The sequence below is a fragment of the Pipistrellus hanaki genome (assembly GCF_964339955.1).
Source record: "Pipistrellus hanaki genome assembly, chromosome: 5".
NCBI classification, from domain to species: domain Eukaryota; kingdom Metazoa; phylum Chordata; class Mammalia; order Chiroptera; family Vespertilionidae; genus Pipistrellus; species Pipistrellus hanaki.
Window position 1 is genome coordinate 21,985,525 of NC_140507.1, and position 19,240 is coordinate 22,004,764.

The 19,240-nt window shown below is 36.7% G+C and overlaps 1 protein-coding gene across 4 annotated transcripts in view; it reads right to left on the reverse strand.

Annotated features, from left to right (window-relative positions):
• The window catches only part of RBM27 (RNA binding motif protein 27), a 63,694-nt gene that overhangs the window by 8,270 nt on the left and 36,184 nt on the right, over nt 1–19,240 (reverse strand). For all 4 annotated transcript variants that reach the window (XM_084883160.1, XM_084883159.1, XM_084883162.1 and 1 more), the window contains 10 exons: nt 18,627–18,771; nt 17,831–17,984; nt 14,775–15,053; nt 12,433–12,573; nt 10,430–10,549; nt 9,200–9,274; nt 8,891–9,055; nt 5,341–5,445; nt 5,020–5,211; nt 519–629 (listed from right to left, as the gene is read on the reverse strand). In XM_084883160.1, coding sequence (XP_084739286.1) covers nt 519–629; nt 5,020–5,211; nt 5,341–5,445; nt 8,891–9,055; nt 9,200–9,274; nt 10,430–10,549; nt 12,433–12,573; nt 14,775–15,053; nt 17,831–17,984; nt 18,627–18,771 — 1,487 coding nt within the window. The remainder of the gene's footprint in view (nt 1–518; nt 630–5,019; nt 5,212–5,340; nt 5,446–8,890; nt 9,056–9,199; nt 9,275–10,429; nt 10,550–12,432; nt 12,574–14,774; nt 15,054–17,830; nt 17,985–18,626; nt 18,772–19,240) is intronic.

Below are 19,240 nucleotides of genomic sequence, written 5' to 3' on the forward strand. Positions count from 1 at the left end.
ATAAACTAATTAGAAATATAGTAGTAAAAGAGCAGTATCAATTCTCTTATATTATAGGAAACTGATTATTTAGTACTTGCATTACTTTAAGTCTTTGACTTTTTTAGCCTTCCCTCTTATGTTTTACTTCCTTACACTGACATTTTAACCAACTACATATGGAAGGAAAGAAACTCCCATCTATTACTTATGGAACTTGAATAAACTAAAAGCTTCAACAATCAGCTAAAACTTAATTTATTCATATAATCCATGTCCTCATTTATCAGAATAAAAATATCTAGAGCCCAAATACCAATAAAAAAAATTATCTTACACCAGAAAATAATCCCCAAAGCTTTTTATATTTATGTACCTTTTGCTGCTTTAATAAATTTTAAGACTAGTCTTAGATAACTGCATTCATGCAATAATTCAATATTTATTTTAATGTCAGAAAAAATATATAACTGAGAAACAATCTAATTCTTCTTTTTTCTTTTTCTTTTTAAACTCTTATTTTCAATCATTAAATTTACCTCCTCCTTGACTTCTTCTTCCTCGGTCTCTGTAGATACAGAAGGCACCTTGGCCTTGTGCCATGATATTTGTAGCCGACGGTCTTTAAATTTTGACCCTTGGTTTGCAGCCTAAAATAGATTTTAGAAAAACACAAACGTGTGTACTCACATTTACTAATGATTCCTTTTAAGTGTGTGCTACTTAAAAAGTGTAATGACTAGGAGAAAAATCTATTAAAGTGGATCTATGAACAATCTCCAATGAGAGCTAGAAAAAATGAAATCCATTTTAACTAGTAGAGCATATATTCTGGTTGCCCAGAATAGTCCATGATTAATTTTTCTGCCCTGTAAATAAAATCTGTCTTGGCTGGATTATAAATTATTTAGAAAAGTCATCATAAGGACAAATAAATACTGTTTTACTATCAGGTAGTTGCTAAGAGAGTAGATCTTAAAAATTCTCATCACAAAAAATATCTATGTGAGGTGATGGATGTTAACTAAACATATTTTATGTTTTTTATTATTTTTTAAATATTTTACTGATTTTTTACAGAGAGGAAGAATGAGGAATAGAGTTAGAAACATCGATCAGAGAGAATAATCGACCAGTTGCCTCTTGCACACTCTCTACTGGAGATGTGCCCGCAACCAAGGTACATGCCCTTGACCAGGATCGAACCTGGGACCCTTCAGTCCGCAGGCCGATGCTCTATCCACTGAGCCAAACCAATTAGGCACGCTTTTATTATTATAGATTATTATTACACACTAGAGGCCTGATGCACGAAGATTCGTGCAAGAGTGGGCTTTTCTTCCCCTGGCTGCTGGCACCACCTTCGCTCTGGCTGGAGCCGCCTTTTAGCTCCAGCCCAGAGCTGCTTTTCTGCTCTGGCCTGGAGCCACCTTTACACCTTCCCACACTGCCCAAAGGCCTAGAGTAGCTGAGGTGGTATAGAACGCCCCAGCCACTGGTGCCTGCGTATGCGGATTAACCCACCATCTTTGTTGGGTTTATTTGCATACTCACTCCTGATTGGCTGGTGGGTGATGCAAAGGTACAGTCAATTAGCATGTTACTCTTTTATTAGAATAGATTCTTATATTCACAATTTGTCTACCTAAAGATATCCAAGAACAGCACCTATATTTTAAGAGTAGGCAGTAATTAAGAGAGAAATTATTTTTATTTTTTATTAACCATTTATATGCATTAACTTTTAACTGTTTACATGTATTAACTTTTCTATTAAAAATACTTTAAAAGATTTAAAACTGGCCTTTTAAATGTGATATGTCCATTAAGATACCTAATTTTTCTACATACACATATCTGTAAAATAATGAAATACTGGGGGAAAATGAGATATCCATCAATATGAGACTGTTTAAATCTAGTAGGGAACATCTATCCAATTAATTATGATGCAGACATTAAAAAGAATAAAGCAACTATATGCACTAGAATAATCTGTACTAGCAATCTTATACAATTAAGTGAAAAGTACATATATCTTTGAGAAAATATGTGAAAAATGTGTAACAATAATTGCCTATGGGGAGTGAAACTGAGGGATTGAAGGTAAAAGGAAATCTCATTTCTCATTGTATATACTATTATTTTTTTATACTTTGTATATGTGTGTTGCCTCCAAAATAAAATAATTCAAATAAAATGTTAATATATGAATATATGTATAGATATTAGCAAATTGTGTAGCATCAATGAAAAGTTATATGCAATAACTTAAAAGTAGGAAAAGAAAATATGACAGAGTCTGTATGTGGTTCTCAAAAATCTAAAATATTTACTATCTGGTCCCTTCAGAAAAAGTCTGCTGACTCCTGCTATATACTATTAAAATGTTTATATATATTATTCTACATGTTTTATGTTGTTATATGTACCTTGCATTGTATATTAAATATTTTATATATTTTAAATTTGTGTGTACTTCAATTTACACAGATTTTTATATAGGTGCCTGGGACCTAAAAGCTCAAGATTAGCACATATACTCAAATTTGGTTTTAAAATACATCATAAAAATGCTGACACTTCACCTAAAAGTGAATGTGATGTTAAAAGGTCTGATTTAAAAAGTAATATATGTTCATTTGGAAAGCTGTGAAAATAGAGAAGCACGTAGAAAGAAAAAAATAAAAAACTTGAATTTTGCCACCCAGAACTAACAACTTAATGCACTTTCATTTTTTTGTTATGTTTAATATTGTCTCCAACTATTTTTAACCTTAAAGTCAATCCAGAGAATTTTCTCATGGCACTTTCTTTAAAAACATGTTTTTAATAGCACAGTACTTGTGAGCATTTAGATTGTTTCCATTTTTTTCACTAAAAATAAAGCATGCTTCACTGAGCAAATGTACAGGTATCATTTGTATACAACCCTAACAATATCCTGGTGATAAGTTCTTAGAAATGGATTAATGGATACAAAAACAAACGGAAGGACTCCAGAATTAGGTCCTCATTCTTCAGAATACCTTTACCAAAACCCATCCATACAGATATGAATCTTCCATGATCATTTCACAATTATTAAGGGCAGTAAAAAATATATTGAAAATATAAATTTTTATGTTAGCCTTTGTGGGATATAAAAGATCTTGAATAAGAGTTACCCTTTAAGCCTGCTAAACCAATAATGCACTAATATCTAGGCATATGTATTATTTTCAAAGAAAACATACTATATACCAAAGTCTGTTACTAGGGTAAACATGCTTCTAGTACTCAAGACTATCTGGTAAGCACTTTACAAAAAAAAACAAAAACAAACAAACAACAAAATGCCATCAAAACCAAGGAAGTGTCTCCTTGAAGTTTTCTCATTTGCCTCGACTTTGTTTGCTTTCTCCACAAATGCCTGGTAGTTTCCCTTTGTCAGACTTATTAAATGCATTTACCTAAAAACTGGTTATCATTAGATGATCTAGAATGATTCAACTTATGAGAAGGAAAGAGATCTACTTAAACATCTAGCCCTAGCTGGTTTGGCTCAGTGGATAAGAGCATCAGCCTGCAGACTGAAGGGTTCCAGGTTCAATTCCAGTCAAGGGCACATGTCACAGTTGCAGGTTCGATCCCCAGTAGGGGGCGTGCAGGAGGCAGGCGATCAATGATTCTCTCTCATCATTGTTATCTCTATATCTCTCTCCCTCTCCCTTTTTCTCTGAAATCAAATACACAAAACAACTTAAACATCTACATATTACCTCCAGTGACCCTCAGGACAGAGAATACAGCTTCATACAATTACCTACTTTTTATAACTGAACTTTCTACAGAGACAAATTTATAAAAATTCTGCTTTATATCACCCAGTATCACCTCACCAGAGCTGGCATTAGGTCTAAATGCCCAACTTACTTGGCAAGGAGGTTTTAATTTTATATACTCAACATTAAAAAACAAAAAGTAACATTTACCCAGGTTCCACAGAATATCTTGCCCATGTATAGTGTTCAAATATTATCTTCTTTATTTCTCAAAGAAATGCTAGTCTCCCACTTAAAAACAAAGAAATTAAGGGGCAGACTAGCTCAAGAATGAATAGGCCAGAGCCCAAAGGTTCTAAAATCTGGACACTGTATAATAACCCACAATTTTCTAATAGTGAGGATAAAACAGGATTATGGCCCCAAACTAATAAGAAACTTTGGAATGAAGTCTTGCTTGTTAAGATTTCCCTCAACATCTTTAGCACTTAATAAGGCTAAAAATGTTTTCTCTTAAAGAAGTTGCCTAAATAATAGGGATCCTGATGCTAACAACTAGGCATTTCTACCTTGGTTTTATTACTTATTAACTGTTTAATCTTGGTTAACTTACTGTTTTAAGTTTTAGTTTTCCCATCTGTACATATGTGACTTCACATGAACTTTAGTTATTTAAATGAGATCATATGTGCAAATGCTTTAGCACAAATAACAATATTTACCGAATGAATTAATGAGTTGTTGGAAGGAGAATATACTTCTTGTAATATAGAAACCCACACCTAAAACCTTTATGTTCATGTTGAACAATGTCAACCCAATAAGTTTAATAAAAAGAGAGAATATATTGTTTATGTGCAAAATAATAGTCATTCATCTGTATCAAACTTCTATTTGCATGTTTTGTTGAAAAATAAATGGGTGCATGTGTATACAAAACGTAACTAAATATGTCTCTTATCCTAATAAATTCTTCCTTTGAATTTTGCTTCCATCCCAGATTATTCACTTATTAACTATCAATAACTGCAAAATAAAAATCAAAGATAGCTTTGGAACAACTTATCACTACAAATACATTTATGAGGAGTATTATGGAATTACAGAACATGAGTTTCTTCTTGACCTTCAAATATATTAATAAAATTTTGCTAATACCCATGTTTTTACAACTTCTTTTCTAATGTATAAAACATTTGGCATTTATACAGAATGCAGCTGGGAAATGCTGAATACAGTGTTTTTAGAGTTAGTTTTTGCTACTTTAAAAACTTACTGAGAAATGCTGAAGTAAATCATCTTTTTCCTCTTCAATGAGTCCCCCAACTGACAGTGCTTTGGGCCGGTGGTCCACCACCATGTGATTTAGTGAGCCCCTTCCTCTTCCTCCACGACCCCGGCCTCTTCCTCGACCTTGGGAGGACATGGTCTTTCCACGACCCACTGGTAAGATACCTAATCGTGCAGCCTGAATAACCACCACCAAAGGCAGAATAAAATACACACTGTTAGATTAAACCTTAGAAAACAGAAAAAGAGAAAACTATTTTTTTGAAATGTTAAATTTAGTGAGTCAGTAATATCTCTTAAGTCTCACCTCAACCTGTAACTGACTGAGTTTTTTCCGTAATTCTGTTGTGTCTTCTCCTGAGGACAGCCTCTTGTGAAGGTCCAATTCAGTATCTAATAGTTCTTTTTGGGCCTTTGGAAAAATTAAGAGTATTAGTGTATTTTTCAGATTACTTCCAAGATCTTATTCAGGGTATTAAACTTACAGAATGACACACATCTCTTTTGGAAAAACGACAGTGAGAGGGTGTTTTAGAGGAAGTAATGCACATGGGTGTTTTAGAGGAAGTAATTTTATTGATACAGTACTGACAATAGGTGCAGAGCATAGTGATATCAGTAAAAACAATGAAGATTATTACCGCTTAAGATGGCCTAAAACTCAGATTTTGGAAAGTCAACTGAGATGAGAATAATTTTCACATAATAAAATACAATAGGGCAAATTATATAGTAAAAATTCATTCATAGTATGCTGGAAGCCAGTTCCAGCATGTCTTAACTGCAAGTGTTTCATCAAAAGGTTGATGGAGCCTAAACCAGTTTGGCTCAGTGGACAGAGCATCGGCCTGCGGACTGAAAGGTCCCAGGTTCGATTCCTGTCAAGGGCATGTACCGTGGGTGCGAGCACATTCCCAGTAGGGGGTGTGCAGGAGACAGCTAATCGATGTTTCTCTCTCATCGATGTTTCTAACCCTTCATCCCTCTCTCTTCCTCTATAAAAAAATAAATAAATAAATTTTAAAAATAAATAAAAAAAAATAAAAATAAAATAAAAAAAAAAGGTTGATGGAACTTGGGGACTCAACATTTGTTGAGTCACATATGTTGTCACCTGTTGGGAATGGCTAAAGGCATTTCCCCAAATCTGAAAAAGGATGATTGTTTGCTACCAGACAGCTCAGGGCTTCTTAATCTACATGTTATTGCCTCCTGTTGGCCAAACACCTAAACAGCCAAGGCAATTCCCCATTCTGACAATGGACTCTGTAGAGTCAATTCAAAACTATATCCTTTGAAGTGCATATCCACCTTGCCTTAGGACACTTTATATTAATAAAAAGCAAGGGGTCCTGAGATAAGGAGTCCTGAGATAAGGAGAACTTGGTTTCTTCAGCCAGGCTCTTCTGACCCCAATGCCTTTCAAAATTATCTTTCCTCTTTGGACTTATTTAATCTATGTACGGCCCATCTCCAAATTGCTGAATTCTTCTAGATGCCAGATCAGGGGTCTTCAAACTACTGCCCGAGGGCCACATGCAGCCCCCAGGGGAGTCTGATCCTGCCCGCCAGGTTTTTTGGGCAGTGAGCGCAGCCAAGGTGTTACAGTAGGGATTAGTAGTTCATATAGTCCGGCCCTCCAGCTCTCTGAGGGACCGTGATCTGGCCCCCACTTTAAAAAGTTTGAGGACCCCTGTGCCAGATCAAGACCACTGGCATTAAATGACGCCCAACATCCGGCATTAATAGTACAAACACAACAGTTACACAACTGCTTTCAGATATGAACCCTATAACTATTGCCACCCTTTTTTGGGGAAGAAGGAAGGAGTATGAGACAAATAATCAATCTTCAGGGTAAGTGATGGTGAGAAATTATTTTTCTCCTATATATATTCTCTTTAATTTTCAAAATGTGCCTGTGTTCTTTCTATAACTGGGAAATTTTCAATAAAAACATCCACTCGCTTGTCTGCCTGCCAGATTGTTCCTAACTGCTTCTGCCTGCCAGCCTGATCACCCCTAACCACTCCCCTGCCAGCCTGATTGATGCCTACCTGCTCCCCTGCCAGCCCGATTGCCCCAACTGCCCTCCCCTGCTGGATTGGTTGCACCTAACTGTCATCCCCTGCAGGTCTGGTCACCCCCAACTGTACTCCCCTTCTGGCCTGATCATCCCTAACTGCCATCCCTTGCCAGCCTGGTCACCCCCAACTGCCTTCCCCTGCTGGCCATCTTGTGGTGGCCATCTTGTGTTCACATGGGGTGGCCATTTGGAGTGTTGGAATGACAGTCAATTTGCATATTACCCTTTTATTAGCTAGCATAATAGAGAACCATAGTTTCAAATGTAACATAATATTGAATTTAAAAACTTGTGTTTTATATATATATATATATATATATATATATATATATATATATATATATATAAATAAAATTTATTCATTCATCTACTAATGGGCACTTAGGCTGTTTCCAAATCTTGTCTATTGTAAATAATGCTGCAATCAACACAGGGATGCATATATTCTTTCAAATTAGTGTTTTGCTTTCTTTGGATATATTCCTAGAGTGGAAATGCTGGGTCATATGGCATTTCCAGTTTTAATATTTTGAGGTAACTCCATACTGTCTTTTGATTGGAGCATATAAGCAATTTACATTTAATTATTGATAGGTATGTATTTTATTGCCATTTTATTCTTTTAACTATGTTCCTCTTTTTCTTTCTTCCTTTCTTCTTAAAAAAAAACAAACAACATAAAACAAAAATAAGAAATTAACAAAATTAGACTTCAATGGATCTAGTGCTTCTTCCAATTTTTCTTTCCTATAGAATGCCACATTTTTGCCCATACTGAAGCAAATGATTATTAAGAGAAATGGTTTCATTACAACACTATTATAAATTATTAAAAAATTACTGAAATAGGAAGTAACCTCTTTGTTTGCCACCACTTTAGTAGTTTCATGTTCAGCAGAGAGAACCAAACATTTCAATTAAAAAAATACACCTTTATTTATCTCTTTCAAAGACAGTATATATAGCATCTATAGAAATATTTTTAAACTTGTTACTACAATTGTCTCCCCTTTAAATTATTAGCCACCTAAAGGTTGAACTGTACTTTCAAAGTACTAAACATGTAACAGATATTCAATAACCCTATGTTGAATAAAAAATGCAAATAGCCCAGTTAATGTGGCTCAGTGGTTGAGCACTGACATATGAACCAGGAGGTCACAGTTAGATTCCCGGTCAGAGCACATGCCCGGGTTACAGGCTCGGTCCTCAGTGGGGAGTGTGCAGGAAACAGCTGATCAAATGATTCTCTCTCATCATTGATGTTTCTGTCTTTCGCTCCCTCTCCCTCTCTCTGAAACCAATTAAAAATATAATTTTTTAAAAGTGCAAATATAAAATTATAGCTGGGAGGGTAGGGAGATCTGGGGAAGATGAGAGATCAACCGAAGGACTTGTATACATGCATATAAGTACAACCAATGGACACAAAACTCTGGGGAGGGAGGGCATGTATGGGGGGGGGGGGGGGAGAATGGTATATGTACACAAATAATTTAATTAAAAAAATTTTTTAGCCAAAACCGGTTTGGCTCAGTGGTAGAGCGTTGGTCTGCGGACTGAAAGGTCCCGGGTTCGATTCAGGTCAAGGGCATGTACTTTGGTTGTGGGCACATCCCCGGTAGGGGGTGTGCAAGAGGCAGCTGGTCGATGTTCCTCTCTCATCGACGTTTCTAGCTCTCTATCTCTCTCCTTTCCTCTCTGTAAAAATTCAATAAAAAATATATTTTAAAAAAAATTAATAAATAAATAAATAAAAGTGCAAATATACCTCTGTTTTGGTCTTCACTTTTGATGGTGTGGAGACTGCAGAAGATGTTTTTAATTCATCTTTCAGTTGTGAGATCTTTTCACCAAGCTCTTTCAAAGTCTTCATTACATTTGCTCTCTCTTCTGGTTTCATGTTTTTGTTTTTTTCTAGCTTGGATATTAGCATCTACAAAACAAACAGGAAAAAGGAAAACTCTGCTTAATAAAGTGTATATAAAAGTAACTTTAAAATATTTACCATTAGAAATATCTTTATAAAATCCATTTTACACATCAATTCCAATAGGCAAATAATGAGCTGTTATCTTACCTTCTGGCATTCTATCTGTTTTTCTAACACTTCTTGCCTTTTTTTCCTCATATCTTGTTGTAGCTTCATTGCTTCCTATATGAATAGGTAAAGAAAAAATTAATAATGAATAAAAAAATTTGCCAATGATACATAAGGCTACTTCATTCTCAATTCGTTTCTTCTGGGCCACCCCTATAATAAGATAAATTTCCTACTGGGCAAAAAATGGCTGAAAACTGCCGAAACCGGTTTGGCTCAGTGGTAGAGCGTCGGTCTGCGGACTGAAAGGTCCAGGGTTGGATTCCGGTCAAGGGCATGTACCTTGGTTGCGGGTACATCCCCGGTGGGGGGTGTGCAAGAGGCAGCTGGTCGATGTTTCTCTCTCATCGACGTTTCTAGCTCTCTGTCCCTCTCCCTTCCTCTCTGTAAAAAAAAAAATCAATAAAATATATATTTTTTTTTAAATGGCTGAAAACCAGAGAGAAAACCTTCAAATATATTGTCCCAACATTTTCAATATAAAAAAACTTTGCATTTATAACTGTACTTTAAAAAATATCTAAAATACTGAACATAAATTAGCTGTATCGATGATGTTCATTCATTTGAATGACCTAAATGTAACTGAGGAAAATTAAGAAGTGTTTTTCATTTGTCAGTGTAATAAGCCAAATCCTTATTTTTGAAGTTTAAAAATGTGAGATGAGCTACAGATTAGAAAGAGCAGCAAAATATAATGTTTTTTTGCCAGGAAAATATTGCATCCACACCTGTTAATTAAATATCAAATTATGCTGAGTAATATATATAAATATTTTATTTGAAAAACTGTTTAAATCTAAGATGATTTGAAATTCAGAATTGAATCATCTGAATAACTACATAAGTAGTTATATTATATGTGAAACATTATCTAACTTGAAAAGCCAGAAAGAACAATAAATAAATAATGAAATGAAATGTCTGTTTCTAGCCCTTGGAGAATGAAAAAATATTACAGTTTGGTGTTGTTTACTTTTGCACAGAAAAAGTCTTTCCTTGTGCTTGATGTAGCCACCAAAAGGCAATTGCAAAACATTTTCTCTGTTTGTTAACTTTTAGTTCAAGTGTACACTGCACCCAGCAGCAGCTAAATAAACATGATCATGGAGTTCCATAACAATATCAACAGCCAAAGGTGTTAACACAATCACTTAAGAATTCAGCGGGACCTTTCATCTTTAACAAAAGAAGAATCAAAGCTGTTACCTGCTTCTTTTTAAGAACTTCTTGAACATCGTGAGATTTAGACCCTGAACAAAGTTTTGAAGGAGTCTTTAAGTTTGAAGAGCTATAAATCATTTTTGGATGGCCTGGAGGTGAAAATATCTGTGAAACACAAATATGATTAAATTAAATCTTAGAAATGACTCCAAGTCATTTTTTATAAAGACTGAATATATTTCTTTTTTTGGAAAGTTAAATTTTATATTTTACATTTAAAAATGACATTTGTAAAACTAGTTCTTCACTCCTAAATTTAACTGGCACTCAAATAAAAAAAAAACACACACACACACACAAAAATTAAAGTTTAGCAATTATGTTGTGTTTCTGAATGCAATCACCTTTTTTCTCTATTTTAAATAGAGAAAAAGAACTGCAAGCCCTAATATCTAGGAGCTGGCCTGCCATTCACAACTAGGTCCTCCCTATTAAACATAAACAGTTTCACAGACAGCATATCAGCCTCAGATACAGCCACTCTTGTGGTCATGACGGATTATGACAATAACAAGATCACCCCATAATGTTATCCAATCCATTAAAATGACTAACCATCTCTTTCTATCCTGGGGAAAAGAAATGACTACTTTACCAATTACATCCCACATTCTAGCTTCTTTACCAATTACATCCCACATTCTAGTCTTCCTTCTTTCTAGCTAGACTTATTAAAAACTAGACTTATTAAAACACTAAAGGCCCAGTGCATGAAAATTCATGCACTGGTCTCTCTCTCTCTCTCTCTCTCTCTCTCTCTCTCTCTCTCTCTCTCTCTCAGCCCAGCCTGCCTCCTCTCGCATTCTGGGAGCCCTCAGGGACCGGAGGTGATCTGGTGATCAGGAAAAGGCGACGCCCCCATCACATCTCTGCTGGCAGCCTCGGCCAGACCTGATTACCTGAGTCTTGGGCAGCCCTGCAAGGCTGGGCAGCCACCATCCGAGGTTTGCTGCGCCTCAGGCTGGCCCTAGGCACCTGGGGCCTGAGGGTGGGTCCAACAGCATGGCACACCTGCCACACTTCCCTCCCAACGGGGCTGAAAGGACTAGGGGACTCTGGCAGGACTAAGGGGACTGGGCACTGCCATCTTGTGGCTATGGACACTACCATCTTTGTGATGGCATTACGGTCAATTTGTATATTCCCTCTCTATTAGATAGTATCTAATCATAGAATTACTCCTGTTTTCTTAAATCCTACTCTAAATAATCTAACACTTTCAGGAGGGCTGTACCATTTAGCATTTCTATCAGCATCTAAATCTCAGATCCTTTTGGAAATTATCCTCATTTACTATGTGATTTTTTAAATGGATCTAATTCTCTGTTTTCTATATAGCTTTCCAGTTAGCCCTACACCACTCTCATAAAGTCCATATTTCCCCCACTGATCTGAGATCCTATTTGCAAGTGAGCCTATTTTTCGATCTTCTAGTCTGTTCCACTGGACTGTCTCTCCATGTGCCAAATGTCTCTCCATAATCAAATTATGTTATTTATATAAACTTCAAAGTATTTTTTAATGTCTAGAAGAGCTAGCCCCTTTTGTTGGTTTTCAGAGATTTCCTAGCTCTCTTTGAAATAATAACTATGCTGGAGAGACAATGTTTATAGATATATTCCTAAAAGCAAAAGGAACTACTTAAAATAAATTTTAATGTTCAACTTTTAATTATAACAGAATCTCCTTCACTATGCTCTTCATATTAAAGAGAAAAATTATAAAAGATATGAACTAATAAAGACACCTACCTACTAATAACTGTCTAAAATTATCAAACTCCTATTTAGCTTTGAATAGAAAAAATTTTTTGACTAGTAAATTTCTAGCTAAATCATGGAAATTAGAAAAGTATATCCACCACATTTACGTTAGCTGTCACACTTATCTAAGAAAAACAAGACAATACAAATCTGATGGTAATCAATTTGTTAATTTCCTTGTTCTGAACAACTCTGAACATACTTGAGGCTCACAGAAACACACACCTGGCAATCATCTCCAGCACCACCTGACTGATTTAACAAATGTGCCGCATCACTCTGGTTAGCACTTGCGTGTCCAAGACGATGTTTCACAGGAACTTTGTTAAGAACATATGCACCCGGTGTCTGTGGTTTGCTCATTATCTATATATACAAAATAAGCACATATGTATAAGTTTTTTAAATGCACAGGAATGTTAATATTCTCTTCAATATGTAATGCTTTGACAGACTTAAGCATTTTAATTGACAGTAGCTTACTATAAATAATAGTGTGTTAGGATCACTCCCAAAGCATAATACAATATTAGACTGCATTAACATAACAGGGTCTAATGATCACAGAGGTGAAGATATCACTCTTTTATATACCATTCAGCCAACATCTAGGGAAAGAATTCACCTTTGGACCCTAGTATGAAGTGGCACCTAGACAAAAGAAATGCAGACAGGTGCAAATAAGCAGGATGATGAATAAAGATAAGACTATGTAAGGAATACTTTAAAAAAGTATCCTATAAGGAGATTATAATTATCATCAATATCTAAATGACTCTAATGCATGGTGATTTGTTCTTTCCTTCATCTACTCATTCAAATGTATTTTGAGCCATATATGCCAGGCCTTGTTTTAGGCACTAGGCATAGAATGAATATAACAGACAAAATCCCATTCTCTTGCAGCTTTCCTTTCAGTTTTAAAAGGAAGAAAGTAAGTCAAAAGGACAGGTACAAGGGTGACTTTACATGGAAGAAAGTAAGTCAAAAGGACAGGTACAAGGGTGACTTATTCTAACCCCAAAACTCAGAAGTTCTAGGTTCAGAATTGTTCAGTAATGGACAGTTACTATACTTTAGTATTGAGAAAAATCACTCAGGGTATTGCTTCAACATTAAGGTTCATGGGCCCTATATCTAGAAATTGACTATAGGTTTGGAAAGAAAAGGCCCAGGAATTTATACCCAGATAAGTGATTTTAATGTAGAACAAGAGAGGAGCACTTCCCAAACTTTAGTGTATAAAAGAATTACCTGGAGAGCTTGTTATAGATATACTAGAGGTCTGGTGCACAGATTCATGCACTGTGGGGTCCCTCGGCCTGGCCTGCGGGGATTGGGCCAAACCAGCTCTCCGACATCCCCTGAGGTGTCCCAGATTGGGAGAGGGCAGCTCTCAGGTGACGCACCCCAGAATCGGGTTCCCTCCTATCTTCTCCAAATATTATGTCATTTTCTGTATCTGTCTAGCTTCTTTCATCTCACTTTACCCTAAGTTTGGTGGTAACTGACAACCTATGGGCATTTAGCTGCAATATGCAATTATTTAGCCAACTATTAAGGATTTACTTAGCCTGGAATCTAGTCAGCCTTGAGCAGGACCTTACTCAATGTCAGGCTCCTGCCCAGGCCCTTCCACCCCAGTGGGAGTTCCATGGCAGTGAGAACCTCTTTCTTTCCAACTGAGCTGCTCCTTTGCCTCTTTCCCTCCCTGGAGGAAGTTCAATGGCACTACTGTCCACCTGGAAGGAGGAAAGCCACAGCCAGTTTCCCAGCTATAAGTGGTAACAGAAAAATTCACTGCCTCCACTGGAAATCGATATTAAGTGGATGGGCCAGCACAGCGCCAGACATTAGGGCCGTAGCCGGTAGGTCCTGCACTCTCATCATTTAGCTAAGTCAGAAAGTTTCTGTAAGGGCCAGACCGATGACCTCTCCAATGGGCTAGAGGCCTGGTGCATGGATTTGTGTTCTAGAGGGGTCCCTCAGCCTGGCTTATAGGGATTGGGCTGAAACCAGCTCTCCGATATCTCCCGAGGGGTCCCGGATTTCGAGAGAGTGGTTCTTGGGTGACACCCCCCAGAATTGGGCTCCCTCCTCTCTGGTTCACCCAAGAACCACAGCTGCCAAGTCACTGCAGCTCCTGCATTAAGCGTCTGGCCCCTGGTAGTCAGTGTGCGTCATAGGTACCAGTTGGCCAGTCAAACAGTAGGCCTGTTGCTTAGGCTTTTTATATATATATATATATATATATATATATATATATATATATATATATATATATATATATATATATAATATATATAATATATATATATATATATATATATATATATATATATATTATATATATATATTCCTAAACACAGATTCTTGGGCCCCAGACAGTGATTCTGATTCAACAGTTGTGGGGAGGCCAAAGAAATTGCTTCCAGAAGAACAGATGCTGATCTGCAGATCAACTTGTGTGGCTCTGGTGTAGAAGACCAAAGGACTACAAACTGAGGAACACTGATCTATAGGAAGGGACTAGAGGACCTCTAATTCCATGTGAACCAGTAGATTACCTTCTGGATACTTCCATGTACCGTTGCAGTAGAAGATTGCTGATGAAGGTGCTGTGGCAGATGATGGTGCTGTTGTGACATGTGACTAAGTGTTTGCTGTTGTTGTAGGAGCAGCTGTGCTGGAGACTGTAGTGCTGGTTGCTCATTGTTTTCTCTATGCCACAGGACTCGAATGAATCTGTTGTTTAGAACAGCTTCAGTGCTAGAAATGGCTTTTCTGGCCTCCTCATTGGTAAGATATTGGATAAGTGCTGCTTCTGGATCTCCCTTAAAAGCAACCTATAAGAAACAACAAAATCAACAACAAAAACAGATATTAACAAATAGTTAAATGCAAATAAATTGATAAATAATTCAGAAGTAGAAAACAGCCTGCTGAGATCCATTGTGAATCCTTTGTAAAATAAAGTTCTCTAGCCCCTAAAAGATGATATGCCTATTTCAAAATTATATACAAAAGAATGTTAGATCCAATAAATAATCCTACTGTTACCTAATCACTGAAGAGCTATTAGATTCCTTCATGATATCTCACATTCAAACTAACTCCAGAGATATAATAACAAACAAAATAACCGCATAAAGACCCAGAAGAAAAAAGGTAACTGTATAATCTCAAGGTCTGAAAAGTCCCTGTATACATCCCTATAAAGACAAATAGCAGATTTGACAATGTAAAATTTTATTTATTTTTTAAAATATATTTTATTGATTTTTCACAGAGAGGAAGGGAGAGGGATAGATAGCCAGAAACATCGATGAGAGAGAATCATCGACCAGCTGCCTCCTGCACACCCCCTACTGGGGATATGCCCGCAACCAAGGTACGTGCCCTTGACCGGAATCGAACCCGGGACCTTTCAGTCCGCAGACCGACACTCTATCCACTGAGCCAAACCGGTTTCGGCTTGACAATGTAAAATTTAAAAACTCTGTCAGTCCAAACAAGCCATAAACAGAATAAATAACAAATAGAAAAACTATTTTTAATATAGATGACAAGCAAAAGCTTAGAAAAGCACTACTATAAATGCTTTTGTATAAAAAATGGACAAAGACCAAGGAGTAAATATAAAAGAACTGTAAATGGTCTATATAAATTAGTCTACGTAGTAATAAACAAAGCAAATTATAACAAATAATTTTGCACTTAAATTCATTACAAAAATCTAATGAATCCATATTACAGTGCTGATGAGGATTTAGACACTAAATTTGGGAGTATCAATTGGCACAACCCTTTTGGAGAACAATTTGGTAATTCAAATTAAAGGTCTTAAAATTTCCTTTAATTCAGCAATGCATCATAAAAAAATAATGCAAGATTTATCCACAAGGAGGCTCACCACAGCATTGTTTTTATATAGAATAAAAAAAATAAATTCCCAACAAGAAGTTATACAGAATTAAACTGTGCCCTCCCCATGCCCAAATTCATATGTTGAAACCTTAACTTCCAATGAGACTATTCAGAAATAAGCTTTAAGGATAGGCTTTTCAGAGGTAAGTAAGGTCATAAAGGTGGGCCACTAATCAAACGAATTAAGTGGGCACCATTTCTGCTCTCAGGGGTAAAACCTGCTTAAAAATCTTCCTCTCTAAAAAAAAAAAAAAAAAAAAAAAAGTAGTAATTTGGCTCAATTCTTTGAAATGCCAAGTCCCCCAATACAACCTTCTTGTTTTTAATCGTCACCTGAGGATGTGTTTTTATTGATTTTTAGAGAGAAAAATATCAATGTGAGAGATAAACATTGATCAGACAAACATATACGCCCTGACCAGTAATAGAACCTGCAACCTAGATATGTGCCCTGCCTGGAAAACTGGACTCAGTGTATGGGATGACACTGTAAGCAACCGAGCCACCTGGTCAGAGCTACCTTCATGAACTCAGTTATATAAATTACTAGTGGCCCAGTGCATGAAATTCGTGCACATTAAAAGAGGATTAATTAAAGGAAATATTTTAATATTGCTATTTGTCCTTTCTCTATAATAGAAGTATCAAAGATGAAAGAAAATTAGTAAAATGTATATAAAAATATTCCTTCAATCAGAGTCTGGGGCGTGCCATAGGACCCAGAGTCAAATCCCCACCCACCTGCAAGGTGTCTCAAAATCGCAGGAGACCCAGACCCAGCTGGCCCAACCCCCATTGGGCAAGATCCATACCTGGCTGGCCCCACCCTTGTCAACCCCTGCAGGGCAGGCGGGGGTGGAGGGGTTGCACACACAGCTGCAAGTCCCCATCAAGCCCTGCACCCGGGGAGAATGCATAGCCTCAGGACCCCTGTCAAACCCTGCCCGGGAAGCCTCAGGTCCCCCGGCCCGGCACCAGGGTGGGGGACGGGGCCTGAAGTCCCCTATCAAGCCCCACGGGGGAGAGGGTGCAGCCTCAGGTTACCTGGCCCAGGGTTAGGGGAGCAGCTGATGTCCCCCGGCTCAGCACCAGGGCAGGGGGCATACCTTGAGGTCCCCCATCAAGCCCTGCTGGGTGGGGGCTGCAGCTGTCCCCTGACAAGCCACACTTGGGTGGGGTGGAGGGGGGGGCATGGAGTGGTGCAGTCTCAGGTCCCCACTGATTGCTCATTAAGGCTCATTACAGGAACTCAGCCTCCACTATGGGTGCAGCCATCTTGTGCTACAGAAACTCCACCTTCGCTGTGGGCACAGCCATCTTGTTACAGAAAACCCACCACCGCTATGGGCACCACCATCTTTGTGACAAAATGACCATAGTAGAAATTACCAAGAATCTCACCTACCTAGTTAGAATACTAAAGCAGGCAATCAAGTCATCTGTTCAGAGATAAAACTATTAAAAATACAGTATCTAACTCGGTGTCTCTCAGGAAGAGGTTGCAGAGAAGAACCAAATCAATTTTAAAAAAAAATTCAGCTTAACAATTCCATCATTAAGTTGGACATACAGATAGGTAGTGTTAGCAAAGATGATCACACTAATCACTGACTCATTTTAATAAGGCGGGTTGATAGTAATATTTTCAAAAATGCATTGAATACATGGATTCTGTCATGAACATAGCCACATTTACCTGGATGTTAACAATAGTTCCAAATTTGCTGAAGTGTTCATTGAGCTTGGTAATGTTGTTTAACTCCTGAGGAATTTTCTTGACTTCTAACTTGGTATTTGTATACTGATTCTTTCTTAAGAATCCTGGTTTACTCTGATTGTTATTCCCTTGCCTGAAAGAAAAAATGCCATAAAGAATAATGACTTAGGAAATCTTGATTAACTAATAAATCTTGGTAAATTTTCTCTACCTTATACCTAGCCAAAAATATATAAAAGGTTACAAAGAATGTAAGGTTACATTTTTTGAAACTGTCTTTTATAAGCACTAAACACTCTTCATAAAGTACAAAATAATTTTCACATTAAGTGGGATTAGAATAGACAGAGAGAAAGAAGACTGAAAGGCCAAAATAAAAAAAGGCCCAACTAAATTTAAAAGTAATGCTAAAAAGATCCACCACAACTATCAAGGCATCTAACATTAAAGCAAGAAAAGAATATAATTTTTACATGCATTTTTCAACTTCTGCAAAAGTACAGATTTTTTTCCTTTTTACTTATTTCCAGAGTCTCAATTCTTAATATTGGGTTAGGCCTAGAAATAAGTAGTACAAATTACCAATATATATTATAAATATTTTGTTAATTTTTCCATTTTTAAGACATTCTAAGGATGCCTCGGGGAACCCTAACTTTGACACATAGCTTGATAATCATTGATTAAAAATAATTCTTAATTATACAAATTTACTAATGCAAGCAAAAATAATAAAAACACCAATTCAATGCTACTAATAAGCAAATTATCTTACTTTCCAAGCCAAGGTTTCTTTGTGAGTGGCCCTTCCAGGCCACCCACAGCTCTTTTTCGGCTATCTGGTTCAAGAACTACTCTGGTTATGTTGCTATTAATTGAAACAGGAACTGGTGGTTCAGTCTGGATGACAATGTTAGCAGCTGTTGGAAACAAAAATTAATATTACTGACATTGCATTATATTTGGGGAAATTCAAAATGATTAAAAGTTAAAAAGCACTGTGAATAGCACCCAACTAGGACCACTTCCTTTTCAGAAACACCCAAGCACAAGAAAACCTTATCAATCGCCTTCCTTCTTTTCCTTGTTTTAAAAAAATAATATAATACCTAAGTTTAAAAATAGGCAACCCCAATGTAGCAAATGATTCAGGCAAAATTCATTAATGAACGCACACAAAAAAAATCAGTGGAAGATTGTTGGAAAACAAGATATTTATCTAGTGCCAAAGTATCACTCCATGAATTATTTACTTTACAATGAAGAGACTGAACAGTTATCAAACTTAGCACCATAAGTACAGTAAAATTATTTGTCTTCTGATGTAATTAAGCAAGAAATTCACCTGGATAGAATATTGTCATGGAATTGTGATTTTCTTGTGTGCAG